Below are 27,102 nucleotides of genomic sequence, written 5' to 3' on the forward strand. Positions count from 1 at the left end.
ACAACACAGACACATGGTAGTAAGGGTCTTGTAATCACTGCTCCAAGTAAGTAAATTTTTGGAGCTTAGGCAGGGTGTTGAGAAACCTGCCGGACAGTTTTGCGCTTTCCTCATGCCTGCCCTTTTGAAGTAGTTGGGAAATGGCTGCCGGGTTAGTCTAATCAGAGCATTTGTCCCATAATGAGCGTCCCTGTGACCTGCTGGTTAATTTACGCCATCTGGAGAGGAGGGAGGTGGCTGTGTCCCAGCAGCACCACAGCAGTTCCCTGCCCAACCTCACCAAGATAGTAGTGGGAGAGCAAAAAGCAGTGCTTGCTCTGGCATGGAGCACTCAGAGAAGCTGGGCCACTGGGAAGGGCTGGAAGCTTTTCACAGGAGCAGAGGGCAGCCTGCATCAGCGTACCCCCCACAGCCCACCTGCACAGGGGGTCGCGGCTGATGACACATGGGTTTCCTCACTGCTGTTGGGCAAGAGCCTTGCTCTGTGTGCAAGCACAGACATACATCAATATTTGCCTTTGTAACCTACGCTCCCCCAGAGGACGTGTCACCTGTTGTGCAGCACTTTAACCACCCTGCAGCTCTCCCCTGAACTGAATCCCTGCCCCTGGGAGGTCCCTCTGCCCCGCAGAGCTGCAGTGGAGCTCAAGGCAGGCATGATTGCAGCGAGCTATCATGTCTCTCACCAACTGTGACCTTGTGCTGGAGAACTGGACGCTGGCCTGCCGGATGCCTGTTGAAGATTTTATAGCTCCAACACCAGCATTTGAGCTGCCCTGAATCTTGCAAGACACTATTCTCACGGACCCGGGTTTACAATGGAGAGTGCACAGAAGGCTGTGGCTTTCCTATTGCATCCTTAGCAGGGCTTTTGTACAGCACAGCCCCAGAGCTGCCTGCCCCCTGTGCCACACAGGATGTTGCCTTACAGGTCTGCTTGACCCATGCCACAAGCCAGTCTCCCTAAGCCCGCCCCCCACCCCCACCCCCAGTACCCCTCAAGCTCCCAAACACAGCAAGAACCACATCACTGCTCCCCACATGGACGTGATGCTTGGATGGATAAGGCTCCTTCCACCCTTCTGCCTTTGCATCCCAGAAGAGAACTGATTTAAGCAAAATAGGTCTTGGTGCCTTCCCCCCCCTCCTCCCCCCCCCCGAGGAATGAAAGATGAGGCTCTAAGAGAATCACTGGACTCCAAGACAACTTACCATGTCTATTCCTGTCCCAGCAGCTATCCTTCTCACCCAGACAGTACCCCTCTTGCCAAAAACGCTACTTGTCACCTCTCCACATCATACAGTCACGATCATTTTTAATACTACTCTAGCTGTAAGGGCAAAAATTAATAACACAAAATTTTCTGAAAAGAGTAGCATCCATTTCTTTCTGCATCCTAAGAGTGGTATGTGGTTATACTGAAACCTGCCTGACACAATGAAAAATCCAACTTAAGCCATCTCCTCCATACCATCGTGAACTTGCGTTGCTGAATCCCAGACTAAAGCTTTGAGGTGTATGGTTGCAGGTGCCAGAGCACCTTCAGCTTATCCAGTAGCTTCCTCTTTACCTTTGGACTTCTCAGACTGTTCTTGCAGTGTGATCAACATTAGTAACAGCATTTCTAATGCAAAAAGCAACTTAAGAAACCAACATGACTTCCAAGGGGACTATTTTAAGAAACTTAAAGGGATGAGATTTTGCAAAAATTTTAAAAATAAAATAAAATTTTAAAAATTTGCAAAAAAAATGTAAAATAGACTCTCTGGATAGCCAGAGAGGCTCTAATGTTAGTTTGTTCTTGTTTCTTTTTAAACACATACACCCTACTAATTAGCTGTGAATGTATGAAATAGCTCTTTGCCATTTAGCACCAATGCAAATTTCTAACAAGAACATTTCTGCCACAAAACTTGCACCCTATTCCTGCTCCTAATTATTCCACAATTCTGACCTTACCTCTGCTTATTTGAAAAAGGAAGCAAACAAAAACCCCACAGTATTAGCTACCAGCTAAAACATAGGCTTGTGTTGCTTAGAAATGTAAGCCAGTTCCAGTTAAGGAAGATGCAAGACCACAATCTCCTTGGACATTACACGTAAAATCAAAAATACAGGTCACTTAAACCGTATCAGACAAAGAGAAAGAGACTGCACAAAGCCTTTGAGCTTGTGTTCTTCATCAAGTAAAACCTACCTGAATCTCCAGTTCATGGAATATGCAAGGCAGCAGCTCATCCAGATGTTATTAAAAAGCTTCAGTGTGAAGGCCTGGCAGCAGATGGCCTTTAAAGAGGCTCCCTTCTGGGTATGAGTGAGGAGCTCACACCACGGGCCAGTGTGCTCTGGTGGGGTAAAGACAGGAAACCTTCCCTTCTACAGCTTCCTCACGAGGGGGAGTGGAGGGGCAGGCGCCGATCTGTTCTCCTTAATCACCAGTGACAGGACCCGCGGAAATGGTATCAAGCTGAGGCAGGGGAGGTTTAGGCTAGGCATAGGAAGAGGAAGACATAGGAAGAGGTTCTTCACAGAGAGGGTGGTTGCACACTGGAACAGGCTCCCCAGGGAAGTAGTCACTGCACCAAGCCTGTCTGAATTTAAGAAGTGTTTGGACTGTGCACTTAGTCACACGGTCTAAAATTTTGGGTAGACCTGTGCGGTGCCAGGAGTTGGACTCGATGATCCTTATGGGTCCCTTCCAACTCGGGATGTTCTATGATTCCCACTCGCTTTGAAACCAGACTGGGGTTGGCTTTGTCAAACCCTTCCCCATGCACAGTAGCAGTCAACATCAGCATCCTTCATTTCCTCTCCCTGGTCACCAACACATGACTACAGCTGTTTTTTGACAGGACCAGGTGGCCCTGGAAGACAGAAAGCTGGCTGAACTAACAGCTACATGGCCAGTGTTCTGGCCCATGCTCAAACTCAATTTGCTTTCACCGCTTGCAGACCTTTCTCTGCTCTTTACTGTAAGCTGACCAGAGCAACCTGAAATTAATTTCACTGCAGTTAGGAGAAAAAAAACAATACATTCAAAGCCCACAGCATTTACAGACCAAACTTCCCGTGAGCTTCATGCAACAGGAGCCCAGTAGTTCAAAGCCCTGCTTTCCCACTCCACCTTTGGTGGCGTTACACACAGCCTGGGACCACCAGGGACAGGAGATAGCGCAGCCTTGGCAGCGGGAGGCTGACCTGAAAACGGAGAAAAGGGACCCTTCAGCAGGAGGGGGAGCAGCATCACTGCCCAAGCTGAGAGAGGGAAGAACTTAAATGCAACCTGCACATCCTTTCCCTCTCTTCAGACTATGCCTCAACAGGACCTTGACAGTTTACCAGATAAATGCAAAGTTTTCAACTATTAGGACAGTGGATGTTGTCCATTGCAAACCTCAATTCCCTTTGAAAAACGTTTTTCACTGTTTTCTTTCTTGAAAAAAGAAAAATAAAAGCCTGTTACACATAGCTACATGCTTGCTTTCCATGAAAGCCACTGGAGGCCCCCACCAGAAGCTAGGGAGCGTGGTAAGCCCCGTGGTGAGGTCTCCCCGAGGTCTGTGGGTGCGTGTGAGCAGAGCTGCCCTTGCCCGAACCACATGCCCTCTGAGGCCACCCAGCACAGGCAAAGAGAGGGCTGGGACCCTAACCCTCCAGAAATAATGCACAGTGCACTCCCCAGCAAACACAAGTGACCACCCGCATTGCCTCTGTCCTTTTCTGGCTAAAAAGGAAAAAGAAAAAAAAGACACCACAAGCGCATAATAAAGAAATGTGTATTTTCTGTAAGTTCTGTGAAAGACAAAATGTTCTCTGTAAATAAACAGCCAAACTCCACTTTCTGGCTTGACACAACTTCTAGGAAGACCAAGGGACTGCACTTGAACTCCCTTTGGGTTTATGTCCTACACAAGCAGCCTTAAAGGCACCTGCTGATGGATGATCAGACTAGTGATCGTCCTCATGAGGATTTTATGGGCTGCCCAGCATCAGCAGGACCGCAACTCACCATGCCTTGATCCCAGCAGTAATGCAAATCTGTATCCCACTGGAAGGACACCGCTTGGTTCAGTCCCCTACCAGCTGGCTGTTCAGTATACGCTAGCAGCCTGTCCACAACAATGAGCTGAAGTGCCAAGGGAAATAAAAATTAAGTTATTAATTGAATGGGCGCGACTCAGACTAACCCCTTCCAGTTGACTGCAGGCAAGTGCAAGGGAATGCTAATCCCCCCAGTCACAGAGGAAGGCCTGCTGCATTTCCTTGCACTAATAAGGACCTTCCAAAGCAGGTGTTAGCCCACCTTCATTTATCCTTACTTGTTGCTCAGCCCTACCACTGAAGTTACAGTTACGAGGACCCTTTTTTAGGCAAGAAACTGCAGAAGTAGCTACTGAATTTTGATTAGAGGAGCTTGATTTCTTCACTAACTTTTCAGTCCGGTGCATCTTATCAGTTTCAGTTTAAGGTCAAAAAAAAGTTTACAACAGATTTCACACAACACTTCTTTCCCACAGCTAAAAAGGGAACATGTAAAAACTATCTATTATAATGCACTGAACCTTTCTCAAGCCTTTCTTCTTATTTTTAATTTACTTTGACATCAGATTCTGTAGCCAGTTCAAATAGCAGTATTCACACAGAGAAGACTACAAGTTAGACAGCTGTGTGGCTGTGCTCCAGTGTTACCTCTCACTCCTACCACCATTTACTCCACTGCACTACTGAGAGAAGCAGGCAGAGACACTCAGCCAGCCAGGTTCAACAAAGACTTTCAGCACTCAAAGCCTCACCTTATCAACAGGGTTGATCAACCAGGTAATCACACAGCCATCAGTAAAAGCTTTCAAAAGAATTCAACTCCAACAGCAACAAAACAGAGACTATCCCCAAAAGAACCCATGAGAGACTAGCTATAAAGATTGAGTTGGTGGGAACGTATGTCTGAAAGACAGAAGAAAAGCTCTAAAAATTATTTGTGCAACTAACTGCAAGTTCTTTGCATCAGTCAAAATGAAATTAAGCACAGGTTTGCTAACTTAATGTGGCACCGATCTGTGAAGAGAGCTCATTTTTGCCAGTGAGAAAGAAAGGTTTAAATATCGTACAGTGAGAGGTTCTGCCACGCAGACCACCCTGGAACTCAGGGTAGGAGGGCATCTCACCCTCCACAGAGAGGGCAGCGACCCCAGAAGAACCAGTACCCAAGAGCACACAAATACACTCTAAACACTCCCCCCCCACACTCCACCGAGCCTTCATGAAATCAATTCGCATTTAATGCAGTAACCACAGACAGTTAAAAGCATCAGTAGAAATGACTTTTACAGCCAAATAATGCACTTACTGATAAATACCAAGAATGCAGCGTGAGTTCTAGTGTTAATCACCCAAGGAACGCGGTAGGTCCAACTGCATCAAAGCCTGGTTTTTAATTAGAGAAGAAATGTTAGCAGCCAGCATTGCTATGTAAGTAACTACCACAGTGAAAACCCACCTTCTTTCACATTACCAAGTCAGAAAATAGTATAAAAATGGGTTGAAGAATTAGTAAACATACATTTGGGGATCTTAATCTGTATCTCAACAGATAAGGTCAAGTTCTGCTTCAGCAGTTGTCCTCTCCGTGGGGATTTAAGTTTTTAATACTTCCTCCTCTTGCCACGTCATCATGGAGCTCGACTTTAATCATTCTTTACTGTCTGCCTTCTCTTTATCAGTACTGTCTATTCTTCTAAACACCGTCAAATTCTGCTGGCTTCACAAACTACAATGACACTCGTAAACCAAAACCAATTATACAGAGATTCACAATTTCAACACTGCATCATTGCGGATGAATGTACCAGTGTTCAGAAAACAAAACTGTATCAAATGGTAGCAATTTACTCTTTCAGAGGATAAAGAAACACGGTACTCATCAATTACCGCTCCCAATTTAAAAATGTTTATTCAGCTGCAAATGTTGCTTCTTTCCAACAAATGCAAAACAGCTTTTTGGTGGTAAATAGCAGGTATTTATTTGAAATGAAAAAAATACTTAAGTACCTGAACTATTGTATTTAATCATGTATTGTAATTGTGTTACTCTACCTTTTTGCATTGGAGACAAATATACAATGAACATTCAGATATCACAGATTGCACACTAGATAGTAAATCGTCAGGCCTTTTACGTAACCACCAAAAAACAGATATTGGATTCTACAATATAGTACAAAATTCCACACTCCAGTCTTAGCCAGTTATCTTCAATTTACTCCTGATGCTGTACAAATAAATGGTCATTTAACTAGGGCTTACAAGTTAATAACAGGACAAAAAAAATATACATTGCACTGACACAAAAAGTCAGCTCTGTTAATAGTCATGCAACAAGTAACCAAACTTGCTGAAATTAAAAATGCTTTCTAAAAACAGTTTTAACTGCATAAATATTTTATACACAGTTCATTTACTGAAACGAAGTCTTTAAATGATACAAAGCAAATATAAGTATCTACCAATTTTATACATAAGAAAGTGCAAAATAACTTATCTAAAGTGTTTTGCTATTGAATTGATGACTGTGGGCTGGAGGCAGCCAACCCCTCTCATAAGCGTGACATTACAGTTGCACACTACATATGAATGTTAAGAGTACATGAGTAAATATCCTACAAAGAACAAGGCAGGAGAAGACGTGTGAGGTACTTGCAGAGATTACAGTCTACTGATGTTAGTATACATGAGTATATTTTTGCGCAACGAATTTTTACATGGAAAACAAAGCAAGTATTTGCATTAGAACCTTGAAAAGAAAAACCACTCCCAAGTGAACAAAGCGGTTGCCCACAGCACCAGTTGCCAGAGGGAATACCAGCAGGTGTTTTTTTTCCCTTCCACACCTCTTACTTGTGAGAACGTGTATTTGGAACAGCTCAACCAAAGAATTAAGTCAGAAGACTGTGGTTATCAGTTTGCAAAACGCAAATTTGGACTAAACTCTTATGTTCCAGACTTTGCAAGGCATAACAACCTTGATTTTAGCATGCTGACAAACGTAAAACACCCAGACCAATACCCGTACAACGTGCCTACGTGGTCGAACACCATCAACCACGTCGCCACCCCGGCCCACGATCTTCACGAGCCTGCACTAATACTATCTGTCAGATTTTTCTTTCCATGTTTAGAGTATATCAGAGTTACTGTCACAGTAGTCCTGCTTTTATTAGGGTTTAATAATGTGGCTGTAAAAGCTCCAGTCTGTGGAAATGAATTCTTCCTTAAATTTGGTTTTGATTTGAAAACTGGAGGCAAGGAGAGGGAATCTCTGAGTACTCAAAGGCATTTAGTGGTTGTTAAAATAGCCTTTTCCAACAGAGAAAGTGTAGGCCACCAGCCTATCTTCTGAACTATGCTGGTTTTGCATCGTTTTGGGAAGGGTCAAGGCAACGTTAGAGAGAACATCTGGATACAGACACTCAAACACTCCACGCACATTTGAGGACTTCCCCCCCTCCGGTTTTAACAATAAATCTGCCAAGGGAGCCATGCAACGTAGCTACTTCATCATCATCACAGTCCGGATCCAAAAGGATCTATCTGGGTCAGCTCATTTAATCAAACCTGTGTTTACTCTAGAGCCCTTGCACACTGCTGAGTAGTCTTTCTGTTCATTTGGGGACCTAGTATACACACCAAAACAGTAATTTATCTCATTTTACAGACCAGCACATATATAATAAACAAACTTGTATCAAAATACATATTTAACCTTCAGTGCATAAACATGTGATACCAGGTTAAAGAGTAAGTGGTCAGGATTAACAAATTATTCCCCCCTAGAAGCCCCAGTCAAGAGAAGACAGGTGTGCCCCCTTGGCATTGGCAGCCCTCTGGAAGTTGCTCGTGCTATCACAGAGGATCCCATATTTTCCATGCTGCAATTCCAACAACGGCATTAACTAACCACCTGCAGTCCAGGGACCAGAGTCCACCCAATTCACTCCAGTGCAGGACAATCTCACCATCTGGAGCAAAGACACTCAATGACATTGAGGGGCCACCTGTCTTCTGTTGGCTTGGGTCATATCCTTACTGTTATTTAGAAGAACCCACTGCCAATGTATCTAGATCTGTATCAGTTTGTCACTCATTTACAAAATACATACACATACATTAAAGAAACAAAACAAAAAACAAAACCCACTGTCAAGACCTCCTTTGGAGAGTAGTCCATGGGCCTATCTGATGCATGTGTTCCAATCTCAGTGGATGTCCGTGTCTCTACTTCATCCCACATGTAGTGCAAAACAAGTGATGGAGTAGTAAAAAACAAACAAACAAACAAACAAAACCTGCAATTCAATTCATATTAGAACTTAAAAAATGGTAATGGAAATCTACCGCTGTCCTCAAGTTCATGCCATTTGCTGACACGTGAAGATAACTCTGAGAAGCATTTCTGACAGGACCAGCGCTAACCCGTTTCAGAGCAACAACTATGTTGTTCCAAACATTTTTTTGCAAATAAGCTACGGGACAAGAGGTTAAATTCTATGCACAAGAAATTAATTCTGTACCTGTATGCAAGCCAATTGCTATTCATTTAAATAAGGTAAAAGCTGGTTCTTGCACTGCATGAATCAGCTGCTAATGAACATTAAGTCATTAACAAAACTTCAGCTCTGACATATGTATAAAAGAGGCCTTGTTAAATATGAACAACACTGAGGTGGTAAACAGTTTGGTATAAAATGCAACCGAAGTGCACAATTTTAGTTCCTGGTTATCTTACAGCTAGAATAAAATATTCCAAGTACTATTTTCAAAATTTTTTTTCTTTTGAAAAAATCTATGTAATCGCATGAATAGCCTTTTTTTAAAAATAAAGATATTGTGGGCAACGGAAAGAACAAACGTGCACGGACTGGATTTTTAACCGAAATACACATAATGCCTTTGAGTTTTCTGTTTTTTGTTATTTAAACATTCATATTTAAGTTGATAGATGAGATAAAGATGCCACACAAAGTATAGTGGTTAATCTGAAGTCCCGTGTAACAGGCAGTTAAGTTCATATTTAGATAAAAAGGCCATTATATCTATTTACAATATACACAGTTGCTTGCGAAGAAGGCAGATTTACAACTATCTTCTAAAAAGCCTTCCCCTCCCCCCTCCCCCCAGTAAAGATGACTAGCTCTAAAAAAACAAGACAAGAACTGGTGTTTAGGATAAGTGAGGATTTCCTTTATACCATGTCAACAGAGAGTTAGAGGTTGACAATTCTATTGTATTTGAAGTTATCAACTATGTCTTACTGGGCCTTGCTCTCACTTAAATATGCCGTTAACCTCATCATATACCTTCCATCAACACAAATCAATTCAGTGATCCCTTATACTTTCAGTGCTTAAAAAGCAGTATAACCTTAAGTGTAAACAGACAATATTCTAATCCCTTCTGATCACAGCACAGTACTCTCACGAGTTCTTGGAGTGACTGTGGGGCTGGACAGGCTCTCCGTTTGCCAATGCCCTATCAATTCCTGGGCCCCTCCTCCACACCCCGCTCGTGCTGCAAGTTGTAGAAACAGTTCTGGCAGACTCTGACTGGTGATGAAATCTTCAGACGCTTGATTTCGGACTGAAACCGACTGCACCTGTAGAGAAAAACATTGCTATGAGCTCCGGTCCTCTCCCAGCCAGACCGTTTTTTTCCCGGTTGAAAAAAAAATTATCATCGTGACTTCAAATACCAGAACACCATCCAAACAAATTCTGACAGAGAAATATAACGCAGCCTGGCAGAAGCAGGATTTAACTTGTACGGTCACCACAGCATCAATTATATGACTCTGCACGTGAGGTAGCTTCAAAACAATCATCCTTACTAGTTCAGACTCTAAGTACGGCTACATAGATGAAACCTTAAGTACTGTCTCCAACCCCCTGGACCAGAAAAGAGACTCCCACCTCTGCTCCTGGCTAGGGGGAGCTCACGTACATCCTGTGTCATATGCTTTGCTGTCTGAGGCTGCATGCTACTGAAATCAGCATCCTTACAGTCCTGTGCACTGTTTGCATTTTGACTGTGTTGCTTGTAGACTGACAAGATGAGCTATTTGCTGAAAAAGAAGCTTTTTTTTTTTTTTTCCTTTGCTAAGATATTATGCCTAGAGTTCAAGACTTTGTTTTCCCAGATGGGCGACAGGGAACTTTCAAAACTGGCACCAGATTTCATTCTCAGATGACACCTGTTGTCAGCTCTGAAATCTTAAGCCCCTTTATAAAAAACAGTTATCTGCCTTTACTATCTCCTCCCTGGAAATTTCACAGCACTGATGGTTTTTATTCATCAGTTCTGTTTTCGTAAGGGAGTGGAAAATGTCAGTCTGTTAGCAGAGTTTGGCGGTATGCAATAACTTCAACCAGTCTAAAATTCTATATGAGAAAGAGTCTACAAGAGACTTGTGGCTGGCTTACTTTTGGCAGAAGAGCTGTCCACAGTTCCTGCAGTGGTGACGCCTCTCAGTGAGTGAAAACCGGACAGCGCAGCCAGAACAGCTGTCTCCCCCCTCGTCCTTCACCCAGTGATCAGCTGCAGATCGGCCTGGCTGATCGCTCACAGACCAGCTGAATACTCTGCCGCGACCATCACCAATAAGAATTCTGCTGTGATCCCTGCAAGAAAAAAGAAAAGCATTCCCTTGACAACCAGGGTTCAGTAATACACAGACATCAATGGCTGATTTTAGATGTCTGAATATTAAATGACATTTTACGACCAAGATATCATCTACTGCTCTAACCTAAAGAGCCGTAGAACAGCATTATGCCAAGAATGCTGTCTGCTTCATACTACATCTCCCGACAATGCCAAAAAAATGCGCCAGGTAATCTTTTGTGAGATACTCACTTAGAGATGCCGAGTGCGGTGATTTCCGCTGGATGTGCATTGTCTTTGCGATCAAATGCTGTGTGCATAGTTAGTTTGCTCCTAAACACTAGCTGACGCTCCCATCTGTATCCTAGAAGTGAGCAGGAAGTAGAAGGTGAAAAAGCAAATTTGCTTATTCTCATTTTTGTTACCTCCTACCTCCCCAACATAACCAGACACATGACATTGTAGAAAGGAAAAATCTTTCTCTCTCCAGAGACTGACAACTCTGAGACTCAGGTTTCACTCATGGAAAACAGCTGCTCCTTGGTGCATGCACAAAAGGAGAGAACACAATACAAACCCAACAGCCTCGCATTTCCCCATGTCCAGCTGGTAGTTGCAGAGAACGGTGACATATACAGTGAAACCCAGCAACAAAGCCTGACAGGACTGAGAGTGTTTTCCCTGCAATAGCCAAAATTAAGATTTCTGACTGTGGTTCATCTTTTTTCATAGCAGCCCATATCGCGCTGTGCTTCGGTTATGTGACTAAAATAGCACTGAAGACACACCAGTGTTTTGGCTACTGCTGAGCAGTATTTGCACAGTGACAACGTTTTCTCTTTTTTCCCCATTCTTCCTCCTCACACCAGCAAATAGTTTAGGGGTATGCAAGAAGCTGGGAGGGAACAAACACTCAGCAGCTGACCCCAATGGACCAAAAGGATACTGCATGTCAGATAACATCATGCTCAGCAACAGAACTGAGGGGAGGGCGTTTTTTAGTAAAGCAGCCATTTGCTCTGGGACTGGTCAGGCATCAGTCTTCTTGTGGGAGGTGGCGAGTGCCTTTGCACCACTTGTTCTGTTTTTTCTTCCTCTTTACTTTACCTTTTAGACTATCCATAGCTTGACCCATGAATTTCTTTGCTTTTGCTCTTACTATTCTCTCCCCCAATCCTGCTGCAAGGATGGTGAGTGAGCAGCTTAGCTGCCAGCCAGGGCAAATCCACCAGAGTTTCGCAGGGGAAAAAAGAAATCAAACAAAATGCAACCTCAGTAAACAAACTTTTCTCTTCATTGATCCTTTTGTAATTTATCAGCCAACACTGCTCAAAGCTGCAGACACACTGCCTTTTAGGTCAATGCTGACAGTATGTTTTTCTGACCAAGGAAGCATGCCCAATTTGTTTTACCTGGTTTAAGCTTGCTATAGTGCCGTGCTTCAGCATAGCTGGGGTGCGGGTGGTTAACCTGAGCATGGGGATGCACTTTTCCTTGTCCCTCAGAATAATTCACAAAGATAAAGCCATCTTTCTCATCCAAGCTGAGCTGGTCTGACCAACGCCTGGAGTCATCAGAGCCGCTGTCTGCTGACCATGCTGCTGCCACTCTGTTTGATGATGACCTAGGTCTGTGGCTGGTGCTGCCTGGTTGACTCTGGCTCTCCTGCGCTTTCACGTCCTGGTCGATGCACGGATCGTCTGCGTCGGAGTCGCTGCTGTCCTCTTCGTGGGCTTCCTGCCCTGGATTCATGCAACAGGAGAGAGGATGTTGTTAGCTTATAAAGTGAGCTTTTATCCTTTTCTGCTGCTCCACTACAGACAACCCAACAGGTGCCACCACAGCATGACTAGAGGGAAACCACATGCTGAAATCTCATAGCCTTTGCAAGACATCAGTCTCCCACCATTGTAAATACCAGCAGGAATCACTATGCTGCTCATCATTTTTTTGCACCGGTCTGTCAGGAAACAGCATTCCTTAGCTGTAGGTAGTTCCTACAATAGTTCTTCTGAGGTACACTATGAAAGAAACAATGAGCAAAACTTTTAAAACTACTTAAGTTAGGAAAAAAAAGTCCTCCTGCTACTAAGGAAACTTTACACACGTAAACATCAATAGAGACTCGGGTTGACCGAAAACCATCATGCAGACACGTTAACAACAAGCTTTGCTTGTAAAAACGCAACTGCCCCAGATGCTGATATTCCCAGCAACACTGAAAATCTGAGCTGTATTTATATAACAATTACTGATGAGTATCATAGGATCCACATCCAGATCATATGTTCAACATGAAGAGGAAAAGAGAAAGATGAATTAAACCAACGCCCTTAAAGCAGAGATCAAGTTCTTAAGCCTATAGAACATGTTATGGTAGGCATTGCTTGTCTAAACAACACAATGTTCTATCAGTAGATCTTAACTCTGCTGTTGTGCTATCATTTTATTTCAGGATAAAGAAATATATAGCTTTGAGACAATGGCAACATACATCCACTGGGTTCGCTGACAGAGAAATAACCCGAGAAAGGACCTTACTCCCCCACCCAAAAAAAATAAAGGGCGTGATGGCCATGATTTCCGTTACTCATTACAATACGAAACTACCATAACAAAGGTGGTGAATGAAAACTCAGATGCTCTGTTATGCCCAAAGGACATGTATTCTCCACTGAGAGAAGAACATCTATCATCTGTTCTGCACTGCACAGAATTTTACCTATACATAGAAGAGATCAGTTAAGAAGCAAATACCGAACTGTGGGTAGGAGACGTACCTATTTGTGCTTCCTGACAATCCTCTTGCATTTCCAGCACCTCTGCAGGCTCTGGAGCTGGTGTTTCTGGTACTTGCAAAAACTCCATCCGCCAGAACTGGAGGGACATGGGATAAGGCAACTGACACATACCGAACTCTTAAGAGTTCTTCCCAGCTACTTCTAGAGTTAAGAGGGATTATGGGAACCAAACACTGCTAGCACGACAGGCAGGTCACATCTCCCTTTTAAGTCCTGTTTTCAAGGGGGTGTAGGAAGACATCTACGCATGTGCATGAACTGTACAGGTGGAGCACACCAGTATAGGAGGACTGCTTTTGATACTAGCCAAGACACTGTCTTGGATAGACATGACTTAACTATTACAAAGGCATAAATTTATTTTTCCAAACAGTGATTCCTGGTACCTACCCTGACAACTCCATCTGAATGTCCTGTCACTATGACATTCTGGGTATCCCACTCATTCATCTCTGACACAAAGCAACACATGATTTGCTGGCTTCGACCAGTGAAAGTGTTCACGCTTGCGGTAGGGCTGCCATTAATACTCCATACATGGATGTAAGTGCCAGCACATGATACGATATCCCCCTAAAAAGACAAGTAACACCTTCATATTTCAATACAAGTCTTGGGTTTTAATTGAGCAAAAACATAAGCCAAATTTATTTAAGCATCTCACCAGGAACTTTTCAGTAGTTCCTGAGTTTGACCACTTAAAAAAACCTTGAGAATGATATGCGTTTTTAAAAACTGTTCATACAGTTACAACCAGTCCATTGTATTTACAGCATATAATGAGTAGACCAATTCCTCCACTTTTCACAGCAGAAGCAGCCAACAGTATATTTTAAGTACCTGCCATTCCCAATTAAATGACCCAGCTCACGGTGCCCTCACTCTTTTTCACTGATGCACACTGCCTTTAATTTAATTTGTTTCTCTATTGGAAAAAGAGCAAAAGAAGGCCCAACTTCAACTAGTGCAAAAGGGAAATGGTAGCTGTGGTTTACCACACTGGCAACACTACAGCAACAACGAGCAGCTAATAAACTGTACCTCTTGCTACCCCCCTCTTGGCATTTCAGCACCATTTTATCTAGATTTCAGCCACTGGATTGCTCCAGAGGAAACATGGTCCATCCAGACCAGATGGACCAACTAAGAAAGGTTTCATCTCAGGCAAATGTTTTGATGCTCATGGGCACTGGATAAATGGCAAGATGTAACTTATAGGAGTTTCAGGGAGAGGAGCTCTTAGGATATGTCTGTTTCCGCTATAATTGTCACCACAGCTTCATCTAATGCACCTTCTGCTTCCTTTAAATTAAGCCTAAGAGAGCAGAAATCAACCAAGGTCACATATAGTGCTCTCCTAGCTCCCGTGGCAGGTTTGACAAACCACTCTGAACACTGCATTGGTTACGCTGCTGCCAGCACTGTTAATAAGCTCTGCCGAGCTCAAGTCGCTCTGCATGGAACAAAACCGTGTGCTCCTCTGGACAAACAATGAAGATTATTCCCTAAACCAGGTCATTCGTTTTAATGTGAGTTATCAAGTTTCCCCACATTAACAGAAGAGCCTAGTCTGCTTTTCTTCAGTTTAATAATTTCTGACTCTTGCCTATTGCTCCCACCACACTTGGGTGAATGGTGCTTGTTTCTTACCGTTAATTCATTTATACAGAGTGCTGAAACTGGAGCCCTGTGACCTCGAAGCTGCGTTAGAAATGAGAGTTTATTCAAATCCCAAATGATGCAGGTGCGATCCCGTGATCCACTCACAATTATGTGATAAGCTAGTGATGCTGTTAAGCATGTGACAGTGTCAGTATGACCCAGTAATGCCTGCAAAACAAAAACCAGGAGGAACATAGTGCAATCAGGAGAGAGCACAAGAATGACTACATTAAACCTGAAGAGATTCAGGTAAAGTAAACATCAATAACCTATCAGAAGATCCAGCTGGACTGAGACTGGAAGTATTTGGATGCGACTACTTCCATAATTGAAATGAATAGGAGTCATTTTCTGAAAACAGGAATTCATTGTAAATATCAAACGGCTCCTATTTAAACATCTGTTGATGTTTGAGAGAAGATGAAGGAAGAGAAGAGAAGAGAAAAATTACAATCAAAAAGTCAAGGTTAATTGCAAGGAGGGGAAGTTACAAGCAGCTGCTTTGAGAAGACCCATCTTTTAGATTTTAGGCCTCAACTAACCATTGAAACAGGAGTCTGGAATACAGTTGGATTTTTCGCATTTATCGAGTTACAAGTCATCAGATAAGCTGCAGCGACTGGTCTTGCATTTACTCTGACCCCACTGCTGCAAGAAGATGAAAGCAAAGCAACTTGATTACACTACCCTGAAACTCAGGTTATGGTGTTTTATCTTGCAGCACTCATAAGCAAACAGCTTTGGAAACACAGCTTTGAACAGTCATTGTTGGAGACCACTGTTGGGAAGTTAGTTAAAAATTCTCTAAATTTCTTCTGATTAGTTTGAGCTGAAGCTTTCCACTAGGAAAAAAAATCCTATTATTAAGATGCTACCAGGAACAATAGCACTTATAATCTGACTACCTAGAACAACGACACGCAGCTTCTAGAATACTTTGAGATTTTTTTTTTGGTGGTGGTGTGCTTGTTTGTTGTATAAAAAGATGATGTCTTGAATTAACAAAGAAACAACAATATGAGGCTATCCTGAACAAGTATACTATGCTCCACAAACACCATATTACTGTCGAAAGCGCAAAGTTTTGACCAAAAATATAATTTAAACATAACTCCAAAAGAAAAGACAGAAGTACTTAGAAAAAGGAAAATGAACAGTTGAGACAGTCTCCTTCACTGCCATCCCTGACAGTTTTCAGATGGGAGCAGCACTACAATAACACAGATTATTTCACACAAAATACATCTTTATACTGTTGTTAACATTGCTACCCAATTCCCTGCTTCTCCAAAAAGCTCATAGTGGTCAACTATCCTCAAACTAATGCAATTCTGAAGACCCAGTTTGCCAATTTTCAATGCAGATCAGTACCTTGACTACTTAGATTTCCAAAGGTCTACTTGATTCACTGTTCCAAAGCTTACTGAGCAAGCAATACTCCTTTCATACTTCCTTGGATCTTGGAACATAGTTTGCCTAATAGGCATCTTCATTGTACTTTACCTGTTTTAGTGTGAGGGCTTTAGCTTTTTCTTTGGAGATGCCCATTTCCCACACGCACACAGCTGTGCTTGTTCCCCCAGTGATAACTAGTTTGGGGCTGGGACAAATGGCACACAGTATCTGACCCCATTCTGACAAACATTCATAAACAATTACTGCCTGGAAATAAAGAAAACAAAGAATTACTCACAGAATTGGAATTTGGTAGGAAAAAAAAAAAGCCCAAGTGCCACCCTGAATGCTGGACCATTAAGTAACTAAGATATCATTGCTGCCCCTTTTACATTTCCCACAAACAGGAGTAATTCCAGCTTCACCCATAAGATGGCTCTTGAGAGAACACAGGAGGTGAATTTTACTGGCATTCTTTAATTCATTATTTTTTTTCAGGCTTGTTAAAAATTATTATGAATTAGCTTATGTCATTCTGCTCATGTTCTCATGAAGATGACCAGATGGGGGCAATAAAACATACACAGTACAAGCAAATATTATTTCATTGACATGCAAACTAAGTTTCCATTCTTGGATTTCTTTCGCTATAGAATAGTTGATTGCTTTCAGCACTAAAACCAATTTCAGATGACAAACCTTGTCTGACTCGTAGGTACCCAGTCTACAGCTGAGGTCTGCATAGCCCCAAGCAAAAGTTTTATTCCATGTAGGTGGGATGAGAACCTTATTCTGTTCTACTGCCAGAATGCCTTTATCAGTACACACGATCTGTCCCACAGGCTCCTTGAGCTCTAGAAAACAAGATGCAGTTATCTTTTACTGAATGCAAAGACAGAAACTGTCTGATCCCATTAAATACCCGATGCTCTGCAAAAGCCAGAGATTATACAATTGCTCTGGTCCCACCTTCAATGCTGCATGAGGTGTCCTTCAAGCTTAACATGGCACAGATGTTATCTCTTTGACATTTCTCATTAGAAATGATTGCACCATTTTCAGCACAATTAAAATATTACTTTTTTTTTTTTTTGGTATTGATGCCAACATCATTTTGGGCCCCTCACTACAAGAAGGACATTGAGGTGCTGGAGCGTGTCCCAAGAAGGGTAACGAAGATGGTGAAGGGTCTAGAGAGTAAATCTTATGAGAAACGGCTGAAGGAGCTGGGGTTGATTAGCTTGGATAAAGGAAGGCTCAAGGAAGACCTTATGGTACTTTACCATTACCTTAAAGGATGCCATAGTGAGACAGGGATCGGGCTCTCCTCTCAACCACCAAGGGATAAGATAGGGGGGAAATGGCCTCAGGTTGCACACCAGGGGTGGTTTACATTGGATATTAGGAGATATTTCCTTACTAAAAGGGTTGTGTGGCACTAGAGAAGGCTGCCCAGGGAAGTGGTTGAGTCACCATCCCGGGAGGTCTTTGAGAGACGTGTAGATGTAGAACTTAGTAGCATGGTTTAGTGGGTGACTTGTCAGTGCTAGGTTAGAGGTTGGACTAGGTGATCTTAGAGGTCTTTTCCAGCCTGGATGGTTCCATGATCTTGGACAAATATTCCCACAGTCTACATTCCTAACTACTTACCTATTTATTTATCTAATTTTGCAAATATAGATTAATGGCTTCCTGTTTTCCATAGCCCCACTACGTTCTGTGTAATGGTACGTCCTTTTCTTTTTACACCATACACACATTCATTTAAACAACTACGACATAAAACACTGCATAGGATTTACCTACCTCATGGACAATTAACTTTTGTTCACTGCAATATCACATATGAGGTCAAAACCCACTTTTTTGGTTTCACTGCAGCAACCAACAACATCCTTTCCTGCCAACATTCTCAGTATTTCTTGGCACTCAGAAAAACAATCCTTCTGCTGTAGCAAGTAACAAACAGTGAAGCCTCTGCTGGCCCAGAAACAAAGTACTCTGAATATCCTTCAGACACCTTTGCAATTTGCTTCAAACACTTTTTGTCCACATTAAAACTTGAAAGAGGTGCTTAGGCCCCATTTTATCTGTGTCTTTTAAGAAGTTACACGCAATTGGCACAGATTTGGCACTTTCCAAGTATAGTTTAAGCTAAGTAATAACAACCTTAGGCCATTAGGGTATTTTAAATTTCTTTCTCTCAAATTTACAAGAATTATGAATAAAAGTTAAAACTAAACAAAATATGGAAAAACACTCTCGTTGAAACTCTGAAAGCTCTGTGAAAGAAACAGAAATAAGTGTTGTAGCTTTGTGTTTTACCTTTCACTGGTGCAAGAGATGGTCGAAGGTTGTCTAAATGATGGAAAAAAATCTTGTCACTTGTGGAACCAGGGGGTACAGAGGTTCCTGCAACCTCTCCATTCAGTCGGCTTCTAACACGCTTTGGAGGGTGTGGTTTTTTAAAGAGCTGAAATTCATCAAAAAATTACTTGTGATCAAAAATTACAGGTTTGCAAGAACACCATCATAAAAAGATCAGTAGTGTCCCATTCACCTTATCAAAATTCTACAGATCAGTAAATTTTACTTAACTGTCCTCAGTGTTCATGGACTCACCACTATTCAGTGTTCATTAATAATTTATAGTAAACATTTTGATGAGACTTCACCAAATAATACAAAAAACAACTAGGGTATAAAGAGCAAATTATTTTTAAAGCTACCTCCAGCTGCAAAAGCAGATGATGTAAAGCAAGCAAGGATGCCAAAAGTGATTCATAAGATGATGTCAAATTCTGTTGCAGGTTTCCTCCAATAATTTCAAGTGAATTGGTCAAAATCAGGTTCTTGTTTAACACCCTAACATTTGCCCTCTTGTCACTCGTATCACTACTGTGCTGTTTATTTTTGCCACATTGCCTGTTCTGATATATCTTGTGGCTCCTGTGAAACCATGTGCTTTTGCTACAGTCTAGAGCTCCAAACCTGCATTTGTGTTCCCAGTGGATTGTTGAAGGTATCTGTAGTTTCCACCAGATCAAGGATTGGAAAAATTAACTCAAGACATGAAAAAAATTTAACTGAATGATAAAAGACAAATAAACAAAAAAGCCTGCAGCAACATCTAATTCAAGGGGAAAAAAAAATCCTCCCCAAAAAACTAAAAACTCAAAGTAACACTTCATTAAGTATACTAATTTAGTGTAAGCTCTCTTTAAGAGTACTCAAACTTTAAAACTGCACATAAAAGATAAATCTATGCATGAATAGTACAGGACCTTTAAGTGTCAATCCTTGTAGAGGAAATACTGAGTATTTTTTCAACAAATTCTCTGAATAAAAGATGTGGTCAAACCCAATATCTCCTAGAGCTGCTTTAAAAAAAATTATGTACAGAAATTATTTTATTACAGGATATGTTGAAATACCTAAACACCAGACTTTACCTTAAAATGTCGTTTTCATTGTTCCCCCCAACATTAAGTGGTATGCTTCACAGCAGCAACGTACTCATTTTTCCCATGCCTTTTTTTTTTTTAATTTAACTATAATTCATTTCACCTTTATTTTGACAGTGCGAAATGGAAAAAAGACATTTCCATCTCGTGAGCAAAGCTCAGAATTTATCTTAATTGTATCTGTTTTGGAGATGCAAATGATTCAACATCCCTGGAAGAAGATTTATGGACATAAACTTCCAGGAAGCTCCTCCTTTTCTCTTAAATGTATTTCAACTCGAGCATCATCTTGCAAATAGAAATTCTGCAAATGGTGTACCTGCTTTGGTATCTGTCCGAAGTTATTAATGAATCCTATAGTAGCTGTCTCTTTTAATGGATCATTGATGTTGTATATGTCCACTTGCCCCTCATAGAAGAGATGATGAAAGACATTTACAGCTTCGACTGCCGCAGGACCTTGCTGTTTATAGCCAAAGATCAAGTCAATCCACTCATGCAGATGTGCACTCACAAAGTCACATTCCAGAGCCTGAAATTCAAAGTGCATGCATTAAAACTAGCCATGTCAGTCATCGGTCAAGTATACTACACCTGCCATAATGAAAGAAGCAGAATACATTGATATATTCTCTATTTTTTTTTGTTAAAGCCGAAGCACCTCTTGTCTCATCTTACTCTCTAGCCAAAAATGAACGGGAGTAAACACCAGCTCTGCAGCCATTTGTAACAAATAGCTGTCAACCCAGAACACGTGGACTGGCTGGTAGCTGTGACTGCATGAATCAAGACAGGTTTCATTCACAGTGTAATGTCACAACTGACCTTTTCCACTTCCATTATTAAAACTCAAATTACCTCCCGATGAACTCTGATAAATTCACGAGGGTCTCCTTTTGCCCATGGGGGAAGTATTACATCTCCAAGTTTAGTGCCATTTTGTTTGCAACCTGTAAAAAAACAAGCAAAGATTTGGAGACAAGCACTGAAACCACATAGCAATAGCAACAGTTAATTAACAACAACAAAATCTAACACCTTTCCTTTTTAAAGAAAGGCCTTTCAGACTTTTATTTTAAATACTATCTAATTTTTAAATGTCAGGCAGTAAAACCTGAAAAATTCTGACTTGGTTATTCATGTGTGATAGTCAGCATGAGTAGAAAATGAAGAACTCAAATATTCCTTGCAAAGGCTTTTGAAGTTGACAATACTGTTTCAGAGTATGCAAAGCAAACAATTTTTCTAGCTTGGGGAGTTGACTAGATTACTCAGTTTTCTTACAGCTTCACAACATAGAAGTCTGAACTCAAAACCTTTACATTTCCTAATGAAGTGCTCTTTGAACACGACTTCTTGTCTTAATATTTCTAGTTATGTACATTTCTTATTTCCTCTCCCTGCCATCAGAAAGACCTAATGTAGCATGCAAAAGATCATGAAAACAGCCAGTCCTGTGGTCTTTTGTGGCCACTACACAATCTGAGCCCCATGCTGTTGATTTAGCTTGCACAAAAGCAGCCAGCCCAGCTACTGGAAGTTGATGCCCAAGAAGCCGTCCATCTGGTGGCTACAGCAATCACTGCACCAAGGCTCAGTGCTGATCTTTTTTTGACTTGCATGTTAGAAATTGTTTCATGAGGTAAACATGAATAACCACGACAGACTGGATTTTAGAGAGGAAAAATATTCTGTACTTGGCATCTGTTTAGTGTGTATACAGCAGCGGACATGTCAACTAGGTTTATTTTAAAGGCAAATAAATCCTGGTATGAGACAGCTTAACAGCAAACTGTACTGGGAAGACTTGGTGGAGCAGCTCTTTGGCTCCAAATTTTTCTTCACAATAGAAACAATCCGCATTAAACAATGACATTGTTGTTTTACCCATGGGAATGGCTACACTCTGACAGTACAGGCTGAATATTCATACACTGACCCTGCCAAGCTGCCACAAACTTTACTCTCAAAGACGGTGGTCATTCCTCTGGGCATGTCCTGGACACACACATTCATCAGGATCCTAGAGAGATCCCTTCCCACCCAGAATATTAAATGGTGGCATGTTTCAATTACTGAAACCTTACTCCTTACAACTTCCCACTCATATTCTTGTGTTGTCACTTGTCACTGAGAGACAATCCCACATTTTGTACTTGCTCAGAGGAACACCGGCAAGCTTCCAGGTTTACACAGGTGCACAAGTAGTACATTGGCCCAACAGAAACATTCCTTGCATAATCTAATCAGGCTTTTAATGTTTTCTTATCTCTTTGTTTGGGAGAAAGGGAGTGGAAGGGGACTGGGATAATTATGAAGTTAACACAAACTGAAGTCTCATGCAGGTTTTTATTTTTACAGTAGTTCAGAACAAAGCTTGTCCTACTGTTGTTCTAAATGTTGATAGAAGAAATTCTAGTAATCAGATGTATCCACCTAAAATTAGCAGATATAGAACTAAATGAACAAGACCTCAATATTTAATGGTAATGGCCACACCTTTCTGTCTGAAGAATACTTGGGAGATGTGTTTTGTCTTTCCCTACTTTTTTTTTTGCTTTTGTTTTTGTACATTTGCACTTCCAATCTCTAACAACATTTCGAATTAAGGATTTGAGGCTATTGAAACACACCACCCAATTCATCTTTCTTATTGCTATTAGATTCACAGCACAGAGCTGAGAGAAGCTTAAAGCTGCTGATAAGAGTGACATACACTCTAATGAATATTTATCTCCTACGGACAATGTCTGTGAAACTTGACTCGTTAAATAATTACTGTCACAGAAGTCAAGTGCCACATTTCAACAAAAGCTTTGGAAACACTTTAAGAGGAAGTCCTAAAGTGAACGCTATCAAACAGATTTCCCAAAGCCTAAAAACGGCATAAAGAAAATTAAGAGTAAGGCAGAGTACATTTCTCGATGCTCTAACTTTCAAAGCCCTGAAAAAAAGGTTATAAATATTTTTTTGGGTAATAAAAATCTTTAGTTAAACTGAGAAAGGTCTTTTTAATATGATAGCTATGTTTAGCACTTCTTAAATTTTGAACTCTTTCTCAAGGCTTTTAAACCTAGCGTTATATTATTTCCATTACCACCATAATACACTGCAAGACTTAAGAGATTCACTTAGCAGAGATGTATTCTTTACTGGTGAGTGCTCTGCAGTGCACTGTTGATCTCTCTTGCAGCTTTGTAAGCTTCACTTAGTTAAAGCAGAGGTTTAGAATTAGTTTCTTAGATTCTTGTTATTATCTGTCACCCACACTCCAAGCAGTTATTTCAAACTGCTGTTGAGTCTTTTATTTTCTTTAATGGATTAAATCTCTGAATAATAGACCATGTTTGGTCTATTTTACATATGTGAAAGTAAAGTATGTCTTAAAATAAATGATCAAGATTTTAACATAATCTTCTCATAGGAAAAACGAGAGGGACTTTTGTCAGGGAGTGTTTTGGCCTACCTAGGTCAAAATTGTTGGAATTGAGCAGGAACTCAGGGAGGTAGAAAAATTCCGGGATGAGCTCCTTCACATCTGCCATGTTGTGCTTTGATGCTGAATACCAGGCCTCCCGGACACTGTGAAACATTCGGTCAGCCAGGTCAAAGTGACCACCCTGTGGGACAAAGCAAGAAGCAACTGATCATCAGAGTAGCTTGGACAAATTTGCTGTGCTGAGAGAAGGCAAACCAGAACATACTCTGCCTAATAAATACATCATAAAACAGCATGTTTCTTCCTGTAACACAAAGAATTTTAACTGCTGCATTACTTTATGCTGTGGAACACAATAATAGTACACAAAGTATGAATACAGAGATCTACCAGATTTTAAGAAGAGAGACACCTAGTTCTACTTCGAAGTTTAGTCTCTTCTGGCGAAACACCGTCCCAAAGAAAAAAAAAATGTATATGTATATATTTTGCCTGGTGACTTCTGTCCAGGAAAATATTGGAAACCCAGTTGACTGAGCCCAGTTACCTGTCAAACTGCCATAAGATGCCAGGCTCTGCAAATTTTGGTTTATTTTAACACTCAGTACTGAATTGCATCTTGGGATAGAAGTATAGGTTTCAAATAAGCATCTTTCAACACCTCCACAGTAAACTGAAGAACTGGCATAAGATTCTTTCAATGGCAGACAAATAAAGCACAACGAGAAGTGTATTTGTCTTTACAATAAAACCTGCTTTGTTTTTTTGTCTGGAGCTATTTTGTTCCATACATTTTTCTAAATGTTTGAACTACATGACAAAAGGTGAATTCCATTACACCTATTACAAATAAACATCAAACATCCTGAAGGTTTTTGGACCTATCCTGCCTGCAATCACTCAAGATATTTTTTCTAACATATTTGATGAGAACAAAGCAGACTGATCACATTTTTCATGTAGGTCTCAAATGTACAGCAGAAAAGCAACAGGAAATAAGGTCTTGTACTTTTTACCTGTAGCCGTAAAAAAATCTGTGTAAAAGGCTCCATCCGGACAAGATAAGAAGCCACTATCATGGCAGATGAATAGTGGGTCCCGTAATGATAAGCTGGAGTTTCACCTGCCAAAAATTAAAAATCATCAACATAGAAGAAATAAAGAAGTTAAGTAACAGAAGTTAGGTGACAACAGTTACTGGTGACAGCACTAACTAGTGATGCATTGTATTTACTCTGTGACCTCAGACATTTAAAAATGGCATTTGTAATTTTCATTCTTGGGAAATTGAAAACCTTGTGTTTTGTCACGGCCACCACTTAAGTTTTAGCTGCAGTGCAGTAGCTTTAATACAATGAGCTTCTGTCCAGCAAGACTGCATGGTTACTCATTTTTTATTTTAAATACTTCAAATGTTACAATGCAGCTACAGAGATTTCTTTTTGGTTGCTCTGGAATTAAAGGCTCAGTCAGAAATACATCTCAGAATTGTTGGCTACAGAATTTGTAGAGCTTTCACTGTCTTAATTTCCTGGCAAAAAAAATCTGCATAAATACACATAGAACACGATTCATTTCTGAAAATGACTGTCTTAGCCACCTGCTGTTGTTTGATGCAGAACAGCATCACAGTAGTTAAACAAGCTTGTGCTGCGTATAAAAGCACAGAAGAATAACTACCGCATATTATAGCTGTTTTGACAAACTCACAAGTTTTATTTTCAATAGATAAGGAAACTCTAAATGGAGAATACGCAACTCAATTGCTTATCACTTGGAAGCATTACAAACTTAAGAACATAACAGTATGTGTATTTCTTTTGGGGGGTGGGTAGCAAAGAAAAAGATGCTTCCTTAACAGAAAAATATTCATTAAACTAAGAAATGAAAAAGCTAGAGCCCTGATAATGCAAAGTTCTCATAATCCTCTGTACAATTTATTGTCTTACAGCAGCATTCAAACGTAGTCAAGGAGACAACTGACTGCATGCTTAGTATGTACTCGCCCATATCTAACATTTAGACAAGGTGGAACTGTTCTCAATATACAACTGTTTTCTCTTCAATTTTGCATATAAAAACATGCTGTCCAGATTTTATAAAAACAACAATGGAACAACAACAAACATACCATCATCACCACCCCTTAGAAACAAGTATTAAATAGAAGCAAAGTCACACACACACACACAAAAAAAAACAACACCCCCATGGTAGAGCTCTGTATATCCAAATCCAGAACTCTTGACCCTTATAATGAAAATCTATGACTCCCTCCCATCACATGGCAGGCATGTGCCCCTCTCTTTTTCCTGCAGGATATATCATTGCTTACCATTGGGATCTTCCCAGTCTTTGTATCGTTTTTTGTACTGGGCTAACCGGTCTTCTGTTTGAGCTCCCATGGGCTTGGCCAGGTTTCTGAATGTCCTGGGATTTGTAAGGTCCAATTCCTTTTAAAATAAAATGAACACCAATTCTATTTAGAAAATGAATGCTTTCTCCATAGGCATAACATCCTTCAGGATACAGTGCAGAAAACTACTGCAGACTTACAGGAACCACTGCAGTCTTGCACATTGTTACATGAAGAAGAAGCAATTGCCTTAGAACATGCTAAGCACTTGTGCACAGCCCAATAACTGTAAAATGAGGATGGGCAAGGACCCACCTGCATGGGACAGCTAAGCACCTCTAATATCCTACTCACTGATAGCGTGGGCTGGACATTGTAAAACAGATAAAATCTAAAGACTGCAAATACGGATAAGTCTGTTTTACCAAGGCAGTGCAAGCCAGCTGTAGTATCTACAAGCATCAAATGCGTAAAAGATTACTACTAAGTTGACAAGATATTTTATTTACCTCTGAATCATAGTCTGCGAGGATCCAGGGAAAGACAGGGTACTGCATAAGATCATTATATGATCTGCCTGCCAGAGTGTTTAAGTGCATCAGGTACTGGAAGTTACTGATTTCTCCTCTCTGAAGGAAGACATAACAGTGTTGAACAGTCCGCTTGGCAATAATCAACTAAGCTGCCAGACTTTTAAGATGTTCAGCTCTCTCCAAATATATGAAACTGAATTCAATGTTACAATGCCCACTCTAAGCTTACATTTCTACAGTAGAACCATTTACTATTTGATGATAATGATATCGTGAAATATAACCCATTAAAATACAGAGACACATTTTCTAAAGCAATATATTCCAGTTGTTCTAGCAAGAGTATGCAACTTATATGCATTAATTATGTATCGCTACAAAAAGTGCAATTTAATATAAAAAGAATTCATACTTACTTCCCATCTTTGAGTAACAGATTTTTCTCCCACTAAAGTGCTAAGCAATCCAGACCTAACAGGAAGAAGAATGAAGTACATTTTCTAACTTACCAATAAGACCTGTGTTAAATCTTTACAAGACAATTCAAAGTGTAAAGATTAAAACTTGTAAGTTTTTACATTTAAACAAATCAGACTTAGTTCCTTTTTGCATTAGTAGTACTTATTTTGTTTCTGAACACAGACTGACATAATAATGCACATTATCCATGCATTTCAGTGCACATACAAATAAAACTGATGGGCTGCTGCTGAGGAAAATATGTTTAAAACTGGACAAGCCAAATGGTTTTGGTACTCCAGTTCCTTTCAGAATGTACCTGTATACCAACAACGTTAA

At 40.8% G+C, this 27,102-nt stretch overlaps 1 protein-coding gene across 18 annotated transcripts in view; it reads right to left on the minus strand.

Annotated features, from left to right (window-relative positions):
• Positions 1-5,925: 5,925 nt before the first annotated feature.
• WDFY3 (WD repeat and FYVE domain containing 3) overlaps positions 5,926-27,102 on the minus strand; it is a 189,011-nt gene continuing 167,834 nt past the window's right edge. For all 18 annotated transcript variants that reach the window (XM_083834169.1, XM_083834167.1, XM_083834168.1 and 15 more), the window contains 17 exons: positions 26,721-26,775; positions 26,281-26,400; positions 25,751-25,868; positions 24,432-24,538; positions 23,443-23,596; positions 20,835-20,926; positions 20,296-20,508; positions 18,838-18,985; positions 17,212-17,366; positions 16,621-16,779; positions 15,106-15,285; positions 13,846-14,028; positions 13,435-13,531; positions 12,067-12,396; positions 10,907-11,018; positions 10,474-10,671; positions 5,926-9,650 (listed from right to left, as the gene is read on the minus strand). In XM_083834169.1, coding sequence (XP_083690295.1) covers positions 9,530-9,650; positions 10,474-10,671; positions 10,907-11,018; positions 12,067-12,396; positions 13,435-13,531; positions 13,846-14,028; positions 15,106-15,285; positions 16,621-16,779; positions 17,212-17,366; positions 18,838-18,985; positions 20,296-20,508; positions 20,835-20,926; positions 23,443-23,596; positions 24,432-24,538; positions 25,751-25,868; positions 26,281-26,400; positions 26,721-26,775 — 2,542 coding nt within the window. In that variant the 3' untranslated portion in view covers positions 5,926-9,529. The remainder of the gene's footprint in view (positions 9,651-10,473; positions 10,672-10,906; positions 11,019-12,066; positions 12,397-13,434; positions 13,532-13,845; positions 14,029-15,105; positions 15,286-16,620; positions 16,780-17,211; positions 17,367-18,837; positions 18,986-20,295; positions 20,509-20,834; positions 20,927-23,442; positions 23,597-24,431; positions 24,539-25,750; positions 25,869-26,280; positions 26,401-26,720; positions 26,776-27,102) is intronic.

This window comes from Anser anser (assembly GCF_964211835.1).
Source record: "Anser anser genome assembly, chromosome: 4".
NCBI classification, from domain to species: Eukaryota; Metazoa; Chordata; class Aves; order Anseriformes; family Anatidae; genus Anser; species Anser anser.